The sequence below is a fragment of the Haemaphysalis longicornis genome, unplaced genomic scaffold (assembly GCF_048455015.1).
Source record: "Haemaphysalis longicornis isolate Haplotype H1 unplaced genomic scaffold, Haemaphysalis longicornis Haplotype H1 scaffold_1, whole genome shotgun sequence".
NCBI classification, from domain to species: domain Eukaryota; kingdom Metazoa; phylum Arthropoda; class Arachnida; order Ixodida; family Ixodidae; genus Haemaphysalis; species Haemaphysalis longicornis.
This window is the reverse complement of record NW_027526203.1, coordinates 194,806,641-194,827,278: the sequence shown is the minus strand read 5'-3', so window position 1 is coordinate 194,827,278 and position 20,638 is coordinate 194,806,641. Positions and strand designations below refer to the sequence as shown.

General features: G+C 49.6%; 2 protein-coding genes across 2 annotated transcripts in view; both read left to right on the top strand.

Annotated features, from left to right (window-relative positions):
- Positions 1-16,400, top strand: part of LOC144167790 (uncharacterized) — a 30,268-nt gene extending 13,868 nt beyond the window's left edge. The window contains exons 2-5 of the mRNA XM_077696970.1: positions 312-476; positions 1,106-1,199; positions 4,044-4,213; positions 14,196-16,400. Coding sequence (XP_077553096.1) covers positions 312-476; positions 1,106-1,199; positions 4,044-4,213; positions 14,196-14,282 — 516 coding nt within the window. The 3' untranslated portion in view covers positions 14,283-16,400. The remainder of the gene's footprint in view (positions 1-311; positions 477-1,105; positions 1,200-4,043; positions 4,214-14,195) is intronic.
- LOC144167779 (uncharacterized) lies at positions 7,140-8,561 on the top strand. Its single transcript, XM_077696961.1, has one exon. It carries the CDS (start codon positions 7,166-7,168, stop codon positions 8,357-8,359), a length of 1,194 nt encoding a protein of 397 aa, XP_077553087.1. The 5' UTR covers positions 7,140-7,165; the 3' UTR covers positions 8,360-8,561.
- Positions 16,401-20,638: the final 4,238 nt, after the last annotated feature.

Below are 20,638 nucleotides of genomic sequence, written 5' to 3'. Positions count from 1 at the left end.
AATGGTGCTGCATGCGGAAGATAGCACAAGCTTTACTTTATCAACGTTAGCGGCCCCAATACAGCGCGCTGCATACGCCAGGCGTGCTGCGCGCGATTCTGGCGGGTTCGCTCGAGGCGTATCCAATGCTCCACTATCTATAGTTTTATAACCGAAGCAGCTGGAAACTCGGTAGTAGACGAACCTCGGGCCTTCTGGAATAGCGCCCCAGCTTCGCTGTTAAAAATTAGGATGACGCCGAACGGATGTAGCTTTTCTGGCTGTTGCAACTTTGAGCAAGGTCTGTTCGTGCCGCTGCTGAAACAACGCAGGACAAGGGATGGCTGTCGTTCCTGACGGTGTGCCTGGCGTGCGGGGCCGCGTTGTACCAGGCCGAGGTTGAGCGGGATCATTGGGTGACCTCGCAGGCCGTCACGCTCAAGGCGGGCGCCGGCGACGCCTTCCGCTTCGTCACCACATCGGAGTACATGAGCAAGGTGCGTATACCGTAGCGCTCCCCAATCCTTGCTCCCTGCCCACCTTAACTGGTGGAAAGATCTCGAAATAAAGGTACTCGTATTGTGGCTAGAACGGTGCTCTCCAATTTGGGAAGCATCTGATTCCAAAAGCTGATTTCGGAAGCAGCTGATGAGGCGCAGTCTCGTATCCTACACACGAATAGAAAATTCCAGGTGCTTGTCAAACGAATAAAGCATACCATGCACAGAAATTTTACCACAGGGCCCTCAAACACCCTGTGCCATTTCTACTAGGTGAACTCCCACATTAAAGGGCTAGCCCAGTACGCCATTAGTTTTCTCCCTGAAGAAATTGGTGGAATCGTTTTGAGTGAAAAGAATGGTAGAAATTCAGAAGTGCGTTTTCTAACATTTTGTTTTTGAATTTAGAGTTACCAAGACAAGGCGCGAGCAGTGAGACACGCTGAGCCCCAATCGAGACAGGAGGAGCCCGTGACCACTCGAAGTTCCTGTGTCGTATATTACTCTTTTCTGCTACGCGTCAGTGCTCACTGGAAAACTCTCGCCTGAATGTCTTGTGAGCGTCACCACTGTTACCTCATCCAATATTTGCCCTCTTTTTTCTTGTTGTTGTTTTTTGTCTGCAGTGGCTACCGTTCGTAAGCTCCGTACGTGAGGCCGATGGGAGACGCATGTCAGTCGGAAAAGAGTACCGTGCGACGTACGAGTTGCCCCTTCTCGGTGAGATTTTGTGCGCTCATGTATGTGTTATTCACATGAACATTTCTGCATTTGCGGCAACATAAGGGGATAGGTTGACTAGAATTTACAATGTTAAGTCTAGACTGCCTTCGCCTTGCCCATACTTGACCACATAATAACTGCTTTCAGAAAAAAGTATACTTACCGCATTTTGCCGATTCCAGGCGCTTTCCTTCCGAACCTGTGATACTCGCCGTGGGGAAGGGTGCTTGTAGTCGAATCCAGTTCTGCCATAGATTTAAGCTTCCTGTTATTTTTCTCTTAGCCAAACGGGGACCAAAGTGTCTGTGTAAATGTTTGCGACCCTACCAGGTCGCATGCATATCAATCATTGCTAGCGCATGAGTAATGGTGAGGGTGTCAGCGTTACTAGTTACTTTAGCAGATCACTTGGCAGCTATGGCATGTATGCTGTATTGTATAATGTATTACCGTAATCATCGTATTATAGTGGTCGTAGGCCGTATCGGAGGGCATGCCTACGGCTGTGTGAATTATTACTTTTGGGCCACATGCCTGCAGTTATTGCTAACCGGGTTAACTATAAAAGAAGAAAAGCTCAATTCACTATAAAAGAAAAAAATTCACTATAAAAGAATAAAAACTATGACAAGCGTCTGCTTGCCAGAGTTTTGAAATGATACCAGTCTTTGTTAGACTGATGTGCTCGCTCTTTGCGCCTGTTAGTTTTTAAAGACGATGGTCTTTCTTGGGCTACTTAAACCCAGAAATTTTGGTCTGTGTGTATGTCCGTTTGTATGCCTGTCTGTCTGTCTGTCTGTGACTAGATATAGCCACCCGGCCAAAGTAAAATAGATATTGCGCCAAATATAAACGTCTAAACACCCAAATATAAACGCCTAAGCCCGGTTTATATGTTCATAATTGCCAACTTTGTTGAACAAGAAGAAGACATTACGCAAATATAAGACAGGAAAATAATACACAAGGGATATTTACAGTGTTCCTTTATTACAAAATGCATGGATGCTGGGTTTTTCGATAGCAAATGATATTCTACATCTACTGCAGAAAACTTCCGCCTGCTGTTGCCCGCGCCACCTCCTGGCGGTATATGAAAAATCACGCGGCAACAGCAACGAAAGGTTCCACTAGCTATGTTCCACGTTCTGCTTGGAACGCACGTGGAACCTTGAAGTCGGCCGCCTCGATTAACGCGCGTCTCAGCCGTACTGCAGCGCTGGCATCGAGGAACCCGGCCTGTAGCAGTGGAACGCGGTAAATTCAAATCGCCTTGAGCAAACCTTTAGTGTGTTTACCTTGGGATGAGCGCGACGGTACAGGAACAACAACAACAGGAACAGAGGTGAGCGGAAAGCAAAGGGGGGCATTTCCTTGGCAAATGTCTACAAAGTCTATCGACTTTTGACGACATTTGCAACGAAAGGAGCAAATACGGGACCAATTTTTTATATTCTGAATTTGTCTAAAATTTGCACGCATTAAAGAAAAAAATGTAACTAAGTTGTACTCTCTCTCCCTGTGCATCCCGTTGGCTTTCTTGCTTAATTTATTTGTTTTCTAAGTGTGATATGTCCGTGTTGATTGTGTCGCTATGTCGTGCTTCGCGCTCAGCCGATCCACATTGCCACGCGTAGATTTTCACTAGGTTATGCATGGCCAGTTAGTAAAAACACTAAGTATCTATAGTTCATACCACAAGCTGCCTGCAGCACTGTGTAGGCTATATTGTTGTCAATGGAGCGCCCACTGAGGGCGCATAACTCACCGCGACGAGTGTTTTGAAAGGACCTTTCAGTCTCCGGCCCCTCTCGGCCGGTGGAACCGCAAGCCCCAGCGCCTATTCTAGCTTTCCTTCGCGGTGAGTAGGCCCCCTCAGTGGGCGCTTTATTAACAACAATGTAGCTTCTACACTGCTGCATGCAGCTTGTAGTATGAACTATAGTGTTTGCTGTGACAAGTAACTGGTTAGTGTTCTGTTAGTAAATGTACCACCTTTTTTTTTAGAGTGTGTCCTGCCGCTACGTTACATTTTTGGTGGAGTGTGCGGGTCGATCATCCCCATCCTGGCCACAGATTCGCACCGTCTCGGCCTGGACGCGATTATTGATGGTGCATCGGCCATGTCGGGCAGCCACAGTCCCGCCGCGACCGCAGTTCGACCACGTCCCCCGCATCATGCCGCCAGCCCGTGAGACGCCGATCAAGACCTGCCAAGACCAGCACTGAAGATACGAAGAGGAGATGTTTCCCCAACACTCTCGTGCGACGTGGCTCCAACAACCTTCGACGCTTCGTCACCGCTGAAGACATCGTTGTTGCGGGGCCAGGCATCACCAAGCACGTCATCGTCATCCGTGGCGACAAGCGATTCCTCACAGTGTATTTCCATCGCATTGCCCATCCGCATCACAATCTTCACCTCGCGGCGGCTTCGACCGGGACGGTCGCCCTTGACCGGGGAGTGATGTCACGGGACACATAGGCGGGCGATGTCCCCTACTGCCGTGGCTCAAGACAGAAGACGACGAGGACGACGAAGAAGTGACTGCGTCCTTGTGCCAGCTTTTTTATGGCTGCCATGTATATACTATAAATAGATAGTTAATCACTCTTCGCCATGGTTCGTGTCATCTGCCCTAATGCCACATTACAATATGTGTAATTTCCGAAGGGGACTGCCATTTCATCACATAGGGTACCCCACTTATGGGGTGCCCAAGTAGCGGCCTGGTCGGATCGTGTTGACAGCGCACATTAGATGAATAGGCAACGCTGCACCACAAGCCGGATAGAATGGACTGGGCAAGCAAATTTGAACCACTTTTCTCGTTGGTGCAGGCGAACGTGATATGATGTACAGGGTGGTCGAGTACGTGCCGCAGCGGCGAATAGCTGTGGAGAGCGACTCGTGGCTACAGCCCCGTGTTGAATTCCGCCTTGAGCCTGGCGAAGGACAGTGCCGAATGGAGGTGCTGGTATCCTTTCGCCGCCACAGCTACCTCTTCCAGGTGAGCGGCTCATCAGCAGAGAAGCCAGCACAATGTAGTATATCGCGTCTATACGCCTCGAGCTTCGCGATCGCTGCGCCGCCTGCCGCCGCCTCTACGCGGTGTTTACGCGATGAGCGCTGCGTGGCTGATAGGGGAGACAGAGAGAGAGAAAGCTCTTTATCAGAGGAAAGTAGAGAACTCTGCCGGCATGTTAACGCCTACATGCTACTCTGCGGGGTGGGGAGGAGGGAATAAAGTTACAATAGGAAGTAAGGCGGAAGGGAGAGAAGGAAGAAGTAAATAAAAGAAGTAAAAAACAGGAGGTAGCGTGAAGAAGGGCTTACGTTCGGGATAGTTGGTATTCCATAACGTTCTTCTTAAGCGCATAAAAAACACACTGTCCGTTTCCGTGTGTTTTTATGCGCTTAAGATGAACATTAAGGAAGTAGCGCGTGTCTTGGTTGCCGTCAGTTCGGTTTTTTGGTTTTCTTTTGCTCCTTTTTGCCTTTCCGCGCCCTAAACAACTTGCTGTGGTGACGTATCTAAGCAAATAGTACGTTTAGAACACCCCAAAAAACAGCTGCGTCTTGGTAGAGTGCTCGAACGCCAACAAGATCTATCCGGCAACGCGGTTACGCGCGCTTCTTGGATGCTGTTACGGGCATCGACGACGGCAGCAGCATATCACCACTGTCACCTCCGAATACGTCAGGCAAAGTGAATTCTATTGTAGCCTCGTTACACCTGATACTGGCACAGTGAGGGGCTGATTTCGTTTTGCAGCGCGGACAAGAAATGCGGCTTCGTTTCGAATATATACATTGTAGAGAAATTTGTTTTGGGGATGCGATTACCCAAAACCCGACAATATATTGTGCCTTTTCTCGGAATATAGGCCACACAAATATGTTAAGTATATTCCAAGGCTCTGCGTCGTCACGTATATATGTGCACACTCACGCCCTGTAGAAAGAACCAAGTAAAATTAATGAAACCACGGAATAATTGCCTGCTGGTCGGGAAGAAACAAAATAGCACGTACGGGAATGCAAAACCCAGTGACGCTTCCGAAATGCTAAAGTTCGCCTAAACGCAAGCCACATAGGAATAACCAGACCAATTAGATGCGAAATGCTTCGCATTCGTACACAAACTATCGTTGTGTACGAATGCGAAGCGAAATCAAGAAATGAACGTTTTAGTAGTCATACACAGATGCTCCGCGTTCAATTCCCTTTTGTTTTTTGGCTTCAACGAACAGCTGATCAATCGGCGGCCGCATTTTTCGAAGGTAGTGTAGGCAGTTCACAAGCGATAAAATGTGTCGTTGGAAGAGTGTGGTATTAATAAGCCCTATAATTTCAGTTTGTGCTAGATTCTGCAGGCTCCCTATGTCATAATACTCTGTTTCGACGAAGTCTTGAGTCGCGGGCGCGGATTACTCTATAAGCCCGACTCCGCGCTGCTCGCGGAGGATATACGTAGCAGATGATGAATGTTTGCCGACGCTCACCTCAGGACAAACGATCGACCCAGCATTAAATATTTTATCGTGTGCGTATCCCCGAGTATAATTTTGCATCGTGCATCGCACTTATTTCGCAAAATGCTCGTGAAGTTTATGCCACATTGCTTGTCCAGGGTAGTGATGAACATCTGAGGTATGACATTGGCAAGCGTAACTGCCACGCTGTCAGGTATGAGCGCTCCGCTAGATTATGTAAGCGCACAAAACAAATTTACATCATTGTGTATAGCCGTAGCATGACCATCTGAGGAATTCTGCTTAGGCCCACTGTTAGTAAATTTCAGGGAAGTGGAGTTACAATCAGCTCCATGCATATGCCGGTTTCGCGACGCCGGCCTGTGGCACACAGCTGGCGCTTGTACAGACCGAATTAACCACACTAAGATCGCGTCAGAAATTTTTATACTCCCGTAAATGCACCACATTTGCGAACAGAGTGACTGCTCCACATAAATATGTATTTCCAACGCATACAAACGGTAAACCTCACTCGTGAACGTGCCGCAAAAGCAGCGGCGACAGTGGGCAGCGAGCCGGAGTCTCCCGCGGCTGATTTCGAAACGGGCTGCTAGGGGCATTTCAGTGGCTTGCGAAATTATAGTCACCTGTCCAATTACCTTAATGGCGCTGAACGCTATTCTGAGAAGCTCCACGCCATTAGCGGAGCGTTGCTGGCGCTAAACTAGAAGCGGATTGGCGAAACATTGGCGCAGCTTGCACTAGTGGTACAAGGCTGGAGAAAGGGATGCCCCCCTCCGTCTAATGGCGGCGATGGTTGAACGCGAAGCTTTCGCGTGAGGAATTCCTCTGTTGATACGAAAACCTACAGCAGGCTCCACCTGCGAGACGGTATATTTGAGGCAGAGTGCGCTTTACAGGCGGAAGTTGGCTTCCCTGCTAACTTCCGCCTGTGGACTACCGACGCCATCAGTGCTTCGCTTTAAGCTTCGACCATGTCGGAATGGCGCATCGGATAAACGTCGGCTCTATGAAGCGAGGGATACAGGTTCGACTCTGACCGTAGGTATCGTTTTTTTCCTCTTTCACTTCAACCACGGTCATCATCATAGTCCGCGAAATTTCGCTTTTCTGCAGTGGGTTTTGAGGTGGACTGCAGACGCCATCAGTGAGACATAGAAAACTTCGCTTTAAAGCAGCACAGCTGGCGACCCCTCTCCCTTCGACAGAGGCCCGGCTGTTGTACCTCAAATTTATTTCCGAGCTTCCCGCTGAAAGTTCTCAATGACTGGCAGGCCCGGATCGTTGTGTCTGCTGGCTTTCCCATCTCTCCCAAAGTGGACCGCGTTAGCACGGGCTAGAACCCGCGGCCGAGGCCAAATCCAACACCTGCGCTACGAACCCAAAGGAAATGCTGTGCTGCCGTAGTACGATAATAGCTCAATCGGATTCTGCTTCCGGCCACCACAGTGAACGGACGCAGGATGCAGGGCTCCTCAGGAGCGGTTAATGCGGCCGTTCCCGGCCGCGGTAACAGGTTTCTTGCTCAGGACGATTGTTATCAAGTTTCGTTGCCGACATTGCCTACAGGACGTATTGTTTTTAATACCGTTTTTTTGCATGGTGACATGCGTGCGCGCCCGTATCGCGTTGAAGATTTCCGCGATACTTTGGCTCGGCTGGAATTGCTCCCTGAGGTACTTGCCTTGGGGGCGTTCCAAATGAGTCACGTATGGGCGGTGACGTTCAAGTCGGAGCTAGGCGTCAAGAAGATCTTGGAAGCAAAGGAGCTTCACGTCAAAGGTCGACACTGCCTCGTCATTGACCCTGCCAACCAGGACCTGCGGCTGAAGCTCCACTGGCTGCTTTACAACGTGACCGAGGACGACGTACGAGTTGCGCTGGCTCCCTACGGGAGGGTCAGCGAAGTTTCACGGGAGCGCTGGCGTGTTCAAGGCGTCCACGACAAGGGCTCGACGACGCGGTCCGTGACCCTCAAGCTCAACGCGGGCGTGAGGGCTGAGGACCTGCCCCACCAGCTTCGTGTCGCAGGCGAGCAGGCGCTCGTGGTCGTGCCCGGCAGGGCCCCGCAGTGCCTTCGCTGCTCTGGCACGGGGCACATGAGGCGCGACTGCAAGGTGCCGCGCTGCACTCTCTGCCGCCGCTTCGGTCACGAAGCGAACGAGTGCGTGCGGACGTACGCGAAGGTGGCCGGACCGGTGGGGGATGTGGACCGAACGGAGAACATCATGGACGAGGAGGAGACGGAGGCGGCTGCAGCAGGGGGCGGAGGAGACCCGGTGACGGAGGACGCGCCGCCTGAAAAGAGCGCTGAGGTGAAGGAGTCGGCCGCCGTCGTACTGCTACCTGCGCAAAGTGTCAACGAAGGAGACCAGCTGGCGTACGACGGCGACGGTGAGAGCCCGGTGAGCGTGGCGGGTCAGTTTGCGGCGTTGGAATCTCCCGCCCCCCAAGAGGGCGTCGACTTGAAAATTGGCGACCAGGACCAGTCTGTGGCCAAGCGGCCGCGTCAAGACAGTGTCGGACAACGCGGAGGGGGGGATGGCTCCGTAGCGGGGGGGTCGGTGAGTGTGGGACCCACGTCGCGGCGCTCGAGCTTCAAGCCGAAGCTCAACACGCCCTACGACAGAGGACCCACGGCAACAAAGAATTCGTAAGAACGCCATCCTACCCTTCGTTTTCGGACTGCTAAAAGTATTTTTAAGTTTTCTTTGTGTGTCTTTGAAAAGCAAGAAAAGTGCAGGGCGTGTTCTAGTCATGGGTTTAAGCTCGTTAGTTGTATTACGTGGGTTTTTGGTTCTGTGTCGGGTGTCGAAGGGTTTTCCTTGCGGTCATTGCGCGTTTTTTTGGGGGTGTGTGTTGGGCGTCGAAGAGTTCTTCCTTCGTTTCAGGGTGGGGGTTTGGGGTGTTTTGTATGTACGAGCGTCAAGTGAAGCTCTCTCAACGGGCTCAAGTTGGATCCGTTTGTTTTTTTCCATGGGGGGAGGGGGGGGGGCTGTTTTCGTCGTTTTACGGTGTTGTGTTTTTTTTTTTTTTTTTTTTTTTTTTTTTTTTCATTTGTCAAATGTACCAGCATAAATGCTTTCGGGTCTGTTTGTTTTCTCTCTTAACCTGGTGTATTTAAACACGCCAATCCGTATTGCCACGCTTAACGTCCGGGGGCTTGCTGACAGGAGACGGCAGAATCAGTTGTATCGTTTAGTGACCGAACAGGACCTGGATATAGTGGCGGTACAAGAAACGAAGGTTGAGAGAGAGGAGCAGACGGATCGTATGGTGCGCCCGTTTGCGTCGAGGTACGACGTGTGCGTTGCTCACGCGGTCGGGATGTCTGCGGGCGTTGCCCTGTTGGTTCGAAGGAGTTTGGGAGCAACCCTAGAGACCGTCACCGCGTCCGAGTGTGGGCGTTTTGTTGTGTGCGATTTTGTTTTATCGTCAAGCGAATGGCGCTTGATTTGTGTGTACGCGCCCACAAAGGCAGCGGAAAGGAAGGGTTTTTTTGAGGATGTTCGCGGGTTTTGCGATACGGAGAGGCTCGTTATTTTACTTGGCGACTTTAATTGCGTATGTTCTGCGCAAGACAAAAGTAGCTCGACAAGGTTCCGCGATGCGAGTACGATAGTTTTAACTGATATCGTCGCTGACTTCGCGCTGGAAGATGTGGGCGATAGCCTTGGCAGTAGCGGTACCGTTCGCTATACACACTTCCAGGGCAACAGTCATGCGCGTCTCGACCGAGTGTATGTTTCGTCAGAGATTCTGCCGGAGTGTGATAGCTACCGAGTTTCCCCCGTTTCCTTCAGCGATCACTGTCTTGTGACCGTAACCGTTGGTAGAATGGTAAAACCAGGCAACGCGTTCTGTTGGGGGCTTTGGAAGCTTAATAACAAGCTGCTGCAGGATGAACATTTCACTGAGGCCGTTAATGCATGCGCACGGACGTTTTTCGGTGGAGAAGAGAACGTTAACTTTACTCTCAATTGGGAGCTCTTCAAACAAGAAGTTAAGTTAAAGGCCCTTGAAAGATCATCCGCAATCAAACACGACGAGAAGCAAAGAGAAGCCTGGTTACGAAGTACCCTGGACGTTTACGTTAAGGAAGAATGTGAATCGCCCGGGGCGTTGAAGGATGACATTAGAGGATTAAAAGCGCAGCTCGAAGTAATAGATAAAGAGAAGTATGAGGGTGCGCTTGTGCGCGCACGAGCTGAGAGATTTTTGCACGGGGAAGCGCCGACTAAAAGAGCGTTCAGCGCGGAAAAGAAGTATGCGCGCAGAAATGCGATAGTGGAAATTGAAGCCGAAGGTGTGGTTTATAGTGACCAGGCTAATATAGAGCGCTGTTTTTGTGACTTTTATAAAAATTTGTTTTCTTGTCATCCTGTCGATGCCGTCAAGTTTAGAGAAGAGTTTACGTCTTTGTTACCGTGCTTAGACGAGGAAGTTATGGCGCATCTCGAAAGAGATATTACAGTAGAAGAGATACGCGGCGCTATCGACGAGTTAAGCCCAGGGAAGACGCCGGGCCCTGATGGCCTGAGCGCTGCTTTCTACAAGGCGTTTAAGGGTGACATTAGCCCGGTCCTATGTAGAGTTTACTCTGAGGCGTACCACAAAGGTGTGCTGCCACCTTCTTTTCTCGTGTCGCACACTGTGCTTATACCGAAATCGGAGGAGGTTGCGAAACTCAGGCAGATCCCTGGGTATCGTCCTATTAGTCTGACAAATGTCGATTATAAGGTTTTAATGAAAATATTGGCAGGCCGCTTACAGACTGTCATAAAGGACCTGGTAGGGCCGCATCAAACGTGCGGGATCAAAGGGCGGTCGATAGTTACAAATATTCATACTGCCCGAAGTGTTCTGGAGTGTTGTGACGCCATGCAAGGGACTTTGGCAATGCTCCAGGTAGACATGGCTAAAGCCTTCGATCAGGTGTCGCACGAACTTTTGTTAAATATGTTGGAACACGTGAATGTTGGTTCTGTTATTCTCAATGGTGTGCGCATGGCGTACACTGGGTGTTCTACTAGGCTTGTTATTAACAAAACGATCGGCGCACCCGTTCCTGTTCAACGTGCCGTTCGTCAGGGTTGCCCATTGTCTCCGTTGCTTTTTTGTTTCTACATTGAAGCGTTTTGTTTAAGTGTAATCCGGAGCAAAGACGTCAAAGGGTTTAAACTTCAGTCGTGTGAAGTGCGGGTGTTAGCTTACGCTGACGACATTGCTCTTTTTTTTGTTGATAGGAGAAGCATAAGCATTGCTGTAAACACCTTGAAATGTTTTTGTAAGTACAGTGCCAGTGGTGTTAATTGGCAGAAATGTGTTGGTTTCTGGCATGGCCAGTGGGACAGTATGCCTAGTGTTTTCGAGTGTATCAGCTGGCAGACGACGCCGGTGAAGTACTTGGGAGTGCCCCTCGAGAACTATGTAGACAGCGACCCTTATTGGCGCAGTCAAACAGTCGAATTGCGTGAAAAGGCCGAGAAATGGAAGGGAAGCGGACTTTCAATATTTGCTAGGGCATCAGTGTGTAATGTGTTTTTAATTAGCAAACTGTGGTACGTTCTACAGGTGTTGCATTGTTCGCGGGCACGTGTACAGGCCTTGCACCGAGTTTTTGCTATGTTGATTTGGGAGTCGTCATGGGAGAGAACAAGCCGTACGAACCTGTTTCGGCGCGTGCGTCTTGGTGGCCTGTCATTATCGCATTTGTTTTTGCGTCAAGTGGTAAATCGTTTTTTGTTTCTTCGGGATGTGAAGGACTCCTTTTTGCGCACTGTGTGTCAGGTGAAGTTGGCCAGAGCGCTTCCTGATTTTGTTGTAACGTCAGCTTCTTTATCTTTTGGCGCAACGAAAGGCTACTTCCGTGAGGTGGTACAAGCCACCATGTTTTTGCGTGCACGCTTCACGCTAGAGTACTTATCTAGTGTGACGCGTAAAAGATTGTATAATGACCTCGTTGATTCCGTACTTCCCGTTCCATTGTATAGATCGCTGTACCGTGTAGGGCCAGGACAGGATGTGCTCAAGCGTGTGAAACGTATGGCGATTGGCCCATGGGTTAAGACGTTTTTCTTTAAACTTCACTCGGGCGTCCTTGATGTGAAAACGTGGCAGAAGGAAAAGGGAATGTTTTTGCCGGGTGGGGTGGACTGCTACCCGTGCAGAAAACCCGAAACTGTAGAACACGTGTTTTTGGACTGCTGGGACGGGGTCTTCTTTTGGGACGTGCTTCAGCGAACCCTCAAAAAAGATTTTCCCCTGGATGCTCACGGCATTAGGTTTTTACCTATTGAGAGTGACGAAGTACCTTACGACCTCGTGATGGTCCTGGCCCTACATGCAATTTGGAAATCCCGCATGGCCATACGCCATAGGGACGTTGACGCTAAATGGTCAAGAGAATATTTCGCTGATTCAATACGTATGATTATTGAAGTGTGGAGGGCTCAGCCTGAGCCTCCAGAGTGGTTGCCTGTGATGGAAACACTGACCAACCTCAAACAATTTTAATCGTTTTTCTGCTGTCAAGGTGATGACTAGCAGTTTTATCGTTGCAGTTTTTTGTTTGATGGTGCTTGTTTTGTACTGAAATGTTGCAATAAAAAAAAAAAAAAAAAAAAAAAAAAAAAAGATAATAGCTCAATCGGATAGGCGCCGGTTTCATACCGCGAGGGACGCAGGCTCGATTTCGAGCACGGGAAGCACTTTTTTTTTTTTTTCTGTAAATGTTATTGTTCCCCGCAGGTGCTACGGCCGCACTCCTCGGACCTTTGGGGTGGCCCGGTTGTTGGGTTGCCGGTGTCACGGCTTAGAGGCCCTGGGTTTGATTCCCGAAGCCACCCAAACCAAATTTTTTGTCTTGAGGTCTCGAGGTGTTTTGGTGCTACGGACGGACACTCGGCCTAAACTGTTCTGCTGTCAAAAAAAGTTTGTGGCGCGCAAGCGCAATATTTTGCGTGTGATAAACGCTAGCTGGCGGTAAAATAAAACTCTCTATTAGAGTGTTTTAGAATAGCGGGTAGCGCACGCTACCCTATAGCGGCGGCAGGCGCCGGTACCCGACTGCGCATGCACGCGTTCGTTCCGGGGACGGACGGCCGGCCACTTCGCGCCCCCGCGCGGATTCTCAGTCGGGTCAAAGTACCCGGCGCTGCTAGCGTAACGCTACCCGTTATGCTGATGCACTCCATTGTCGCGAACGCGTGCACTAGCGACTTCGCACGTGAAATCACATCCTTTGTAACCCTGTTTAGGCCCTCTAAGAAGGAGCGATGAAGACAACAAGTTTGGTTCATTGCGGAGGTTGCCTTATCCCGACGCTGATGGCAATTTTATTGCAATCTATAAGAAAACAGATGAAGCAGTGACTGCGCCCCAGCCATTTTTAGGAGACCTCTTTATGACGTCACAGAATTTTGTCTGCGTTTGGCGGCCCCCGACCAAAGTTAACGCCAGGAAACATGAATAGGTGATTGTATTGGGATCTCTAGTTCTGTTTGATTGTATCGCGTACTTGAATGCTGACGTGCAATTAACACAGTAGTTACGACGTTTTTATGGCTGGCTTCTATTGCGTGATTGCTTGCTATATCGCGTCGCTGCAGCGCTAATTTCGGTAGTTTTTTAAAATACTTCGAGGGTTATTTCTTTTGTTAAAAAACGTCCTCCGCGCCTGGAATAAAGCAGAATAAGTTAGCAAATGACAGTTCTTTCAAACAGTACCGCGTTGTGTTTTGTCTTCAGGGCCCCTTTGAGGACGCTCGTGATGCGCGCATTGTCGGAACTTGCCGAGGGCATGGTTTTTGTTTCTTATTTTCAAGCCGAGCCTGTTTGCACAGCATTTCCGCGCCCGCAAAACTATTCTTTAGCGCTGTACTAGACGCGCCTCATTGACCAGGTTCAACACTGAGGGCAGAGCTGTGCATTTAACACGGCGACACGCAACCAGGTGGCGAGCACACGTGCACATCCACAGCTTCGCAGTTGGGAGGCCGCCGTCAGAAACGGGCGTAGTAGGTGTCACGGAGAAGAAGGCAACCATGAGACGTGATTGGGGGCAATCTTGGAGATACGATTTGGAAATTCCTTCCTTACGAGCCTAAGGAGACCACATGCTTTCGAAATATCGTAAACCCACCACCGTGACACCTGTCGACCACGGATAATTTTTTGCACTGAACACATAATCTCCGCTCAATCAATTTTTAGATTCGTAGCGGATTTCTTAATGATGCCAAAGCCCTTAAGCGCTACGTGTTATCACGCCATACGTACGCAGCTATCGAAAGCCTTTTTTGGCACGGCCGCTTGAACTACTGTAGTCTCTTCACGAATTGTATAGCAAGTACGTCGAATACTGAATGATGTCGCTTTGGGTGCAGTTATGGGTCTCCTAGATAGTTTAGTATAATAAGTATGGCATTGCTACATCCTGTGGCCAGCCACGTCAATCCTGTGCCCCGTCGTTCGTCTTTTCTCTGCTCGCAGTACACGCTGAGTCCAGTGCTGCACTTCGTGAGCAACCAGCAGCTGCAGCGATCCCTGTTCCTGCTCAGAATGGTCTTCCCCCAATGACTAGGCGATGGGAGACCCCGCCGTCCCAGGAGCGAGTCCAAGTCGCATGTTGTGCACATGCCCGGGCTGGTGTTTCGGGCTTGAGGACGAGAACGTTGCAGACATAGCGCACGCAGCTGCGTCGTTGGAATGTACGCTTCGAACACTACTCCCTATCTCGGTTGCGGCAGGCGCCTGCACGTTAAAGGCTTACTGCACTCAAATTTCACCTCGGCCAAACTTAATTTGAACGTACGGTACGTACCACAAACGAACTGAGACGTGATTGGTAGCCCCGCCTGCCCGCGGATCGCGCAAACAGCCATGAAGCTGAAGCGGAAGTGACATTGCAGCCGGCTGCGTGCTTCGTCCTCCGGAAAGCCGGGAGGGCCAGTCGAGCTCCCCTGAGCGCGCTTCTCCTACGGCTGCAGTGCGCGCAAAGCGTTTGCGCGCAGGTTGGCTCTGACCAGCTGGCCCCTCACTCGGCTCGCTCTCCAACTGCAACGTCACTTCAGCCTGGCCGTAATGGCCGCGCTCTTCTCAATTTCGGTTTCAAAATGGCTTATTTTTGCTGGTCGTTTGCGCCGTGCATGCGCGTATTTCAGCGGCCATATCTTGTATCTTGTAGTCTTTTCAGGCAGACTATACGGAAATGGGGTTTTCAAGAGGTCGAAATTTTCAGTACAGTTGGCCTTTACAGGGCTACTGAAGTGCTTTTAAAATGGGATAAAAATCATTTTTTTTTTTTTTGCAAATAATACAATGCCCAGGGGTTAGAAAATGTAGGGGATCGCAACGCTGTTTGTTCCCCAAACGTCTTGCTCATTTTCCCGATCAACATTGTGGGCTTAGTTAGATTGCTTAGCTTAGTACGTAGATTTCGCGCGTTGTTAGAAAGAAATGAATTCAGCTGGACAGCATGACGCGTTCTGTGCGCGCGGAAGCGCTCCGCACATACGCCGGCAGTGCATGCCCGTACGGCGCACGAATCGGCTCGAACCGCGCAGGCCACCGCAGTAACCGATCGGCGCTGCTGTCCAGAATGCAAGCAATCACGAAAAAGAAGGTAAACATGCGAGGAACTAGAGGATAGTGTGGCGAAGAGTTGTGCTGGGAATTCTCATCCGGGGTGATTCTAAAAGCGGGGTCAAATTTGAGCGGAGATGCATTGCTAAGCCTACACTTCTTTGCGCCGACTGGCCGCGGAAGCTGGTGAGCGAGCCGGCACCATGCAGCACCAGCCCGAGCACGCGATGCCGCGAGGGGCCGACGGATGCCGCTACCGGCGCGCAAGAATCAACAGAGCACCGATGGCTACGATGAAAATCACCATTAAAATAAAGTTCCACATGCGAGACAGGGGGTTGATAGTGTGGTGAAAAACTCTGTAAGAGATTGTCATTCACAATTGTAGTGACAGCAGGGACCCAATATCTGCCTGAATGCTAAGCCTAAAGCTCCCAACATCCGAGCAACCGGGCAACCCAGGCCGGCCGCAAGCTGTTCGGTAAAATGCTCTTCTAAAACTCGTCGCGCGCGAGCGTGCTACGTTTGGTTCCGCTAACTTTTTGGAGACCCTAACACTCGGTTCCCCTATCGTAAAACTGCGTATATGCCTCAATGCCAAGCCTAACATTCTCTACGCTGAACTGCGTATATGCCGCAACTCCAAACCTTACGTTCTCTACGCTGACCGGCCACGGATGCGACCCGGCACCAGCACCTCCGCGCGACGCGGCGACCGGCGGCCGCATCGTTGGTGACTGCGCGCATGAATCGACTCAGGCTTCTGCCCACAGCAGGATTTAGCAAGCGCGACGAAGTTTTACTAGACTGCGCTTGAATGTTGCATACACGGGACATTGCCTCAACGAAATCCAGCAGGCATCTTCACCTTTTTGCGCCACATGCGACACACGAGAGGACATCCATCATGTTATATGCGTGCGTTCCAAGTACACCGTGCCCAGGCAGAAGCTCATATTATGTTGGTGCACTCCGCTTGGGCTGTTTTGGGTCCTTGGTAGGGTGCTAGTCAGGTGCACGTACAACCAAAGCTCTCTTGGAGTTTCTTGGAGGCACAGAACGAGACAGAGTTTTGCGAAAAAAAAATTTTCTATGACAAAATTTTTTGCGCACCATCCGACATCTCTTCACTACTCTCTCTCTCTCTCTCTCTCTCTCTCTCTCTCTCTCTCTCTCTCTCTCTCTCTCTCTCTCTCTCTCTCTCTCTCTCTCTCTCTCTCTCTCTCTCTCTCTCGTTGCCGCCTGTCCGAATGTACAAGAAAAGGAATGATGTTTTGAAGAATTGTGTTAGGAATTGCGATGAGCGCTAGTAGATAAAGCGACGATCGACAGTTGGCTGCATCGGGGTTGCCTGTACAAATGAATCAATGCAGGCCGTGGACCATATCTCGTTGCCGCTTGCCCCAATGCAAAAAACAAAGTTACACATGCGAGAAAGCGGTGAAAGTTCCCTTCCCTGCATCCAAGAATCCGAAGTCAGCCGCGAGTCGTTGGGGGAAAACCCCTTTCTAAAGCGGTAGACACATGTGCTTCCGAGCAATCCGGTTCCCGAAGCGGCGCAGCAAAACATCGACCAGATTGGACGTGTAGCCGATGCGGCGGTTCATCCGGCAGCCAAACCGGTTCTCGGGACGGAGACGCGTAGGGGCACGCGTCCTTTACCGCTCATGTGTTCGAGTCTTATTGGGGCTATAAAGACAAAATGCAAGTTTGTTTTATTCGAAAAATTTCACGTTTTATAGTGTCCCCCGCGCTTGTCCAGATGCAAACGATGTTTTATTCACTGAGGAATTAATCGATTTAAGCTAAAATTTTGACTTTCCCGCTAAATCCTGTGTTTTTGTGGTCTGCAATGACATCATAGGAACCGACCCTCTGCAGCCGATTGCGAAGCCTCGTTTACCGTTAGTGAACCTAGATGGCGCCACAATACGTGGAAAGCCGTTTTCTGCCTCTGGTTTATTTTTGACGGTATTTGAAGCTTGCGGGTTTTGTTCAGCCAGAAAAAAATCGTTTCGTGAAACATAGTGCTCGCTCGAAAAATATGGTCACGTAAGACACCGTTGCTTGCGTCAATCGGCCATTGTCGTCTTAGACTACCCCAAAGCCCCGCAGTCCGGTACAGACAAAACAAGCATAGTGCACGCAGTACCAACAGCAGTACGCATCGGTACTTCCATGTTTACGTGTGATTTCGTAACTTCCACTGTATGGCCCACGATTATTGCTGTTTTAAAAGAATGTGCTCTAAATGTAAGCGCAAATAGCTCGCTTGGCAAGATTATAATATCTGCCTAATTTGCGTTTTCTTTTGCTGGCCTCCGCCAATCGCAGAGCTGGCTGGTATGACATGATAGGTTCTGTAGCGGGAAATGAGCGGGTGGGTCGCATGGCCATTCCCTTTTTTGCTGAGTATATAGCTTATCTGAGCGAAGTTTACGTTAAAAGTGGGGTCAGTGTGATTCGAACAACGCAATCGTTTGAATGAACCAAACTTGTGTTTTGTCTTCGTGGCACCTTTAAAGCTCGTTGCGAGCGAACTTGTTGCGTTTGTTTCCGTCAGGCTCCCCTATTCTAAGGGTGTGCGTCTTCCATTCCCCAGAAGACTTTCTGGCCCGTATCTGAACGGGAACAAAATGCACTCATGAGGCCTAGCGGTCAACGCAGCATCGGGACTTCTAAATATGACGCCATCTACCACCGGCCAATTGCAAAAGGCATCCAGGGCATCCAGGCTCGCGCTCCACGGCAGAGGTTGTTTGTTTGGATGACACAAGAGGGTTTGGGTGTTTTTACAGATGAAATGAACGTGTTTTTCGAATTCAGCATGAAGAAAACGAAAGTAATTCCCCCAACAAGTTTCTTTTAAAAGCTCTTCAGCAGCCCTTTAAGGCGTACTTCGCTGCCTTGTTCGCATTCTGAAGTATGAGAAACGAAGGAATCGCCATCAATGAGAAATATTCGGCCGCACCTTGACATAATGAAAATATAGAAATGCAGGCAGCTGAGCCGTACGCAGGACTACATTTCGAGGGGGGGAGGGGGGCTAACCCCGAAAAAAAAGGTGGGTGTAAGAAATGATAGGAGAAAAAAGAAAAAAAAAAACAAGACAACACAATAAAATTGGGAAACGTGGACACAGACCCAGTTCAAAATAAAAACAAAGAAATCAAGAAGTCCGTTTAAATATTTAATGCCAAGAAAATCACTGCAGCTTATTGGAAGGTGGTAGTCCGCCATGGCGAAGGGTAAACTACCGTGCTCTGCGCCACTTATTTCCCCTCCCCAACTTCATCTGAAACGCACTGTAGACCCATTGACTGCTTCTCGCGGGAACTGGGGAAAGCGTATACGCCGACTTCTGACTTCCCTCCTGTACGGCGCTTAAAGTAAACGCGACAACTACTCTCAGTAGGCGTCCACTTTACCGTCTCTGAGCCGTCATGCGGCGGCCTTATATTAATTCTCATTTGAAAGGTTGCGAAATAAAACGGGCGCGGCAAGCACCGCGCCAGGAGGGGAAAGCAACTGGACCCGACCCCATGGCTCAGCTGCTCGCGGTAGCCGCCTGGTGGAGAGCGCGAACTTGCACCACAACGTCGTGTAGCGCAAAAAAAAAAAAAAAAAAAAAAAAAAAAAAACGACAGAGGACACAGGGAGGCGACGGGCACTAGCGCTTGTGCCCGTCGCCTCCCTGTTTTTTTTTTTTTTTTTTTTTTGCGCTACACGAAGTCGTGGATTACCGCTACCAACTAGCCCAAACCCAAACTTGGTAAGCGAACTTGAAGTTGTGGATTGCCCGTCCCCCGCTCAACATGGTTGCCTCAGCTTCATTTTTTTTGTCACCGACTGTGCTGTACGCCTGCCTTGGACGAAAAATTCGTCAATACCTGCGTACTTACGCCCTAAGCGTTACATTTATCTTTCGCCTTCCCATGCTCTTTAGGACGAACTATATTTTCAACCAAAACTCTCGATAGATCCCATGTCTCTGCCTCATACCTCAGTACCAGAAGTAAGCATTAATTACTTACCATTACCTCCAAGGACAGATTTGGCGTACACTATATATACTTTATTTGAAAGCGCTTGTCGAACGAACCCCATACGACAGTCACTGTATGCTTTGAAAATGTCCATATTGTGAGCATCCTTGGGCAATCTACCGGTACCGGTTGGCAGAGTCGCTCTTGGTGTGGGACCTTCGGACTGCCTTCAGTGCTTCCTCATCATCTGTACATTATCATCATCATTAGCGACGTGCTCCAGCACTTCGTCCTTATCTTTGTAAATACTCATCATCATGGTGTGTACTCGCTCGTTCCTCGCTCGAGCCTGGGAATAAACGGTCGCCCTGAACATCGACCTCTCCGGTGAACCCTGCCCTTTCAATATTTATTTTCCGTCACGAAGCAGCTGAATGACCGACCATTGGCCAAATCCGTCAATTACTAGTCTTAGAACATGATTTCACGTCAAAAATGTACTTTTGCCGCAATGCAAGCTTGAAGTTTTGGTTCCGTGATACCACAGCGCAGTTCAAAATTTTATTCAACGCGTCCCACAATTGTCCTCTTACGCCGCAATCAACACTGCATGCGTCGGGAAAAGCTTCTCATAGTCGCTGATTGAGAAAGTGAGTCTCGCCTATAGCGCGGATGCGATCGGAAAACAAAGGGAAAACATGTATAGGATACAAAGCACCGAAAACCCTCCGTTTATAATACGTATCGAGGAAAGAGACAGTTTTTATGCTCGTCTTTATTTACAGTGATAACGATATTGGTGAGCTCGGCCATGCACAAAGTGTAGAACAAATCGCGCGGGGATGGGACGAAAAAGTAAGTGAAAATTTTCCTTTAAAAACTGCTCCTTGTCTTGCCACCCTTTCTTGGTCGTGCAGTCCTTTCACCGCTCCTTCTACAACTTTACAATCATAGCTTCGTTCACTTTTAATCCTGGGACGCCAACATTGTGGAGCAAAGTCTTTGCTCTTAAACTTTGGGCCTTCGCGCAGATGTCCCAGCCGCGTATTGTGTGACCCTCTCCAGCTCTTGAACTGCCATTTTATGTACGTGTTAGCGCTCATTTTCGGACTACATATACACTCTAAGACACTCCAGTGGGACCGCTTAACCACAACGCAGACGTTTCGCCTAGCACTTATGAAAGGCGAGCAAAGGGGGAAAAGGGGGGTGGCCAGTAGAGCCTGTGACATTTCAGCTCTGCAATTTCACATCGTGTCTCTGAAAGAGACGACAACGTTTCAAGCAAACCATCCAAGCCTTCAGCAACAGTCCCGGCCAGCTGTGCACGCTCATGGGCCTGATTGAATGAAATGGCTTCTCGAA

Excerpts from the sequence above, each read along its gene's own strand:
- LOC144167779 (XM_077696961.1), top strand. The coding sequence starts at position 7,166 with ATGCAGGGCTCCTCAGGAGCGGTTAATGCGGCCGTTCCCGGCCGCGGT.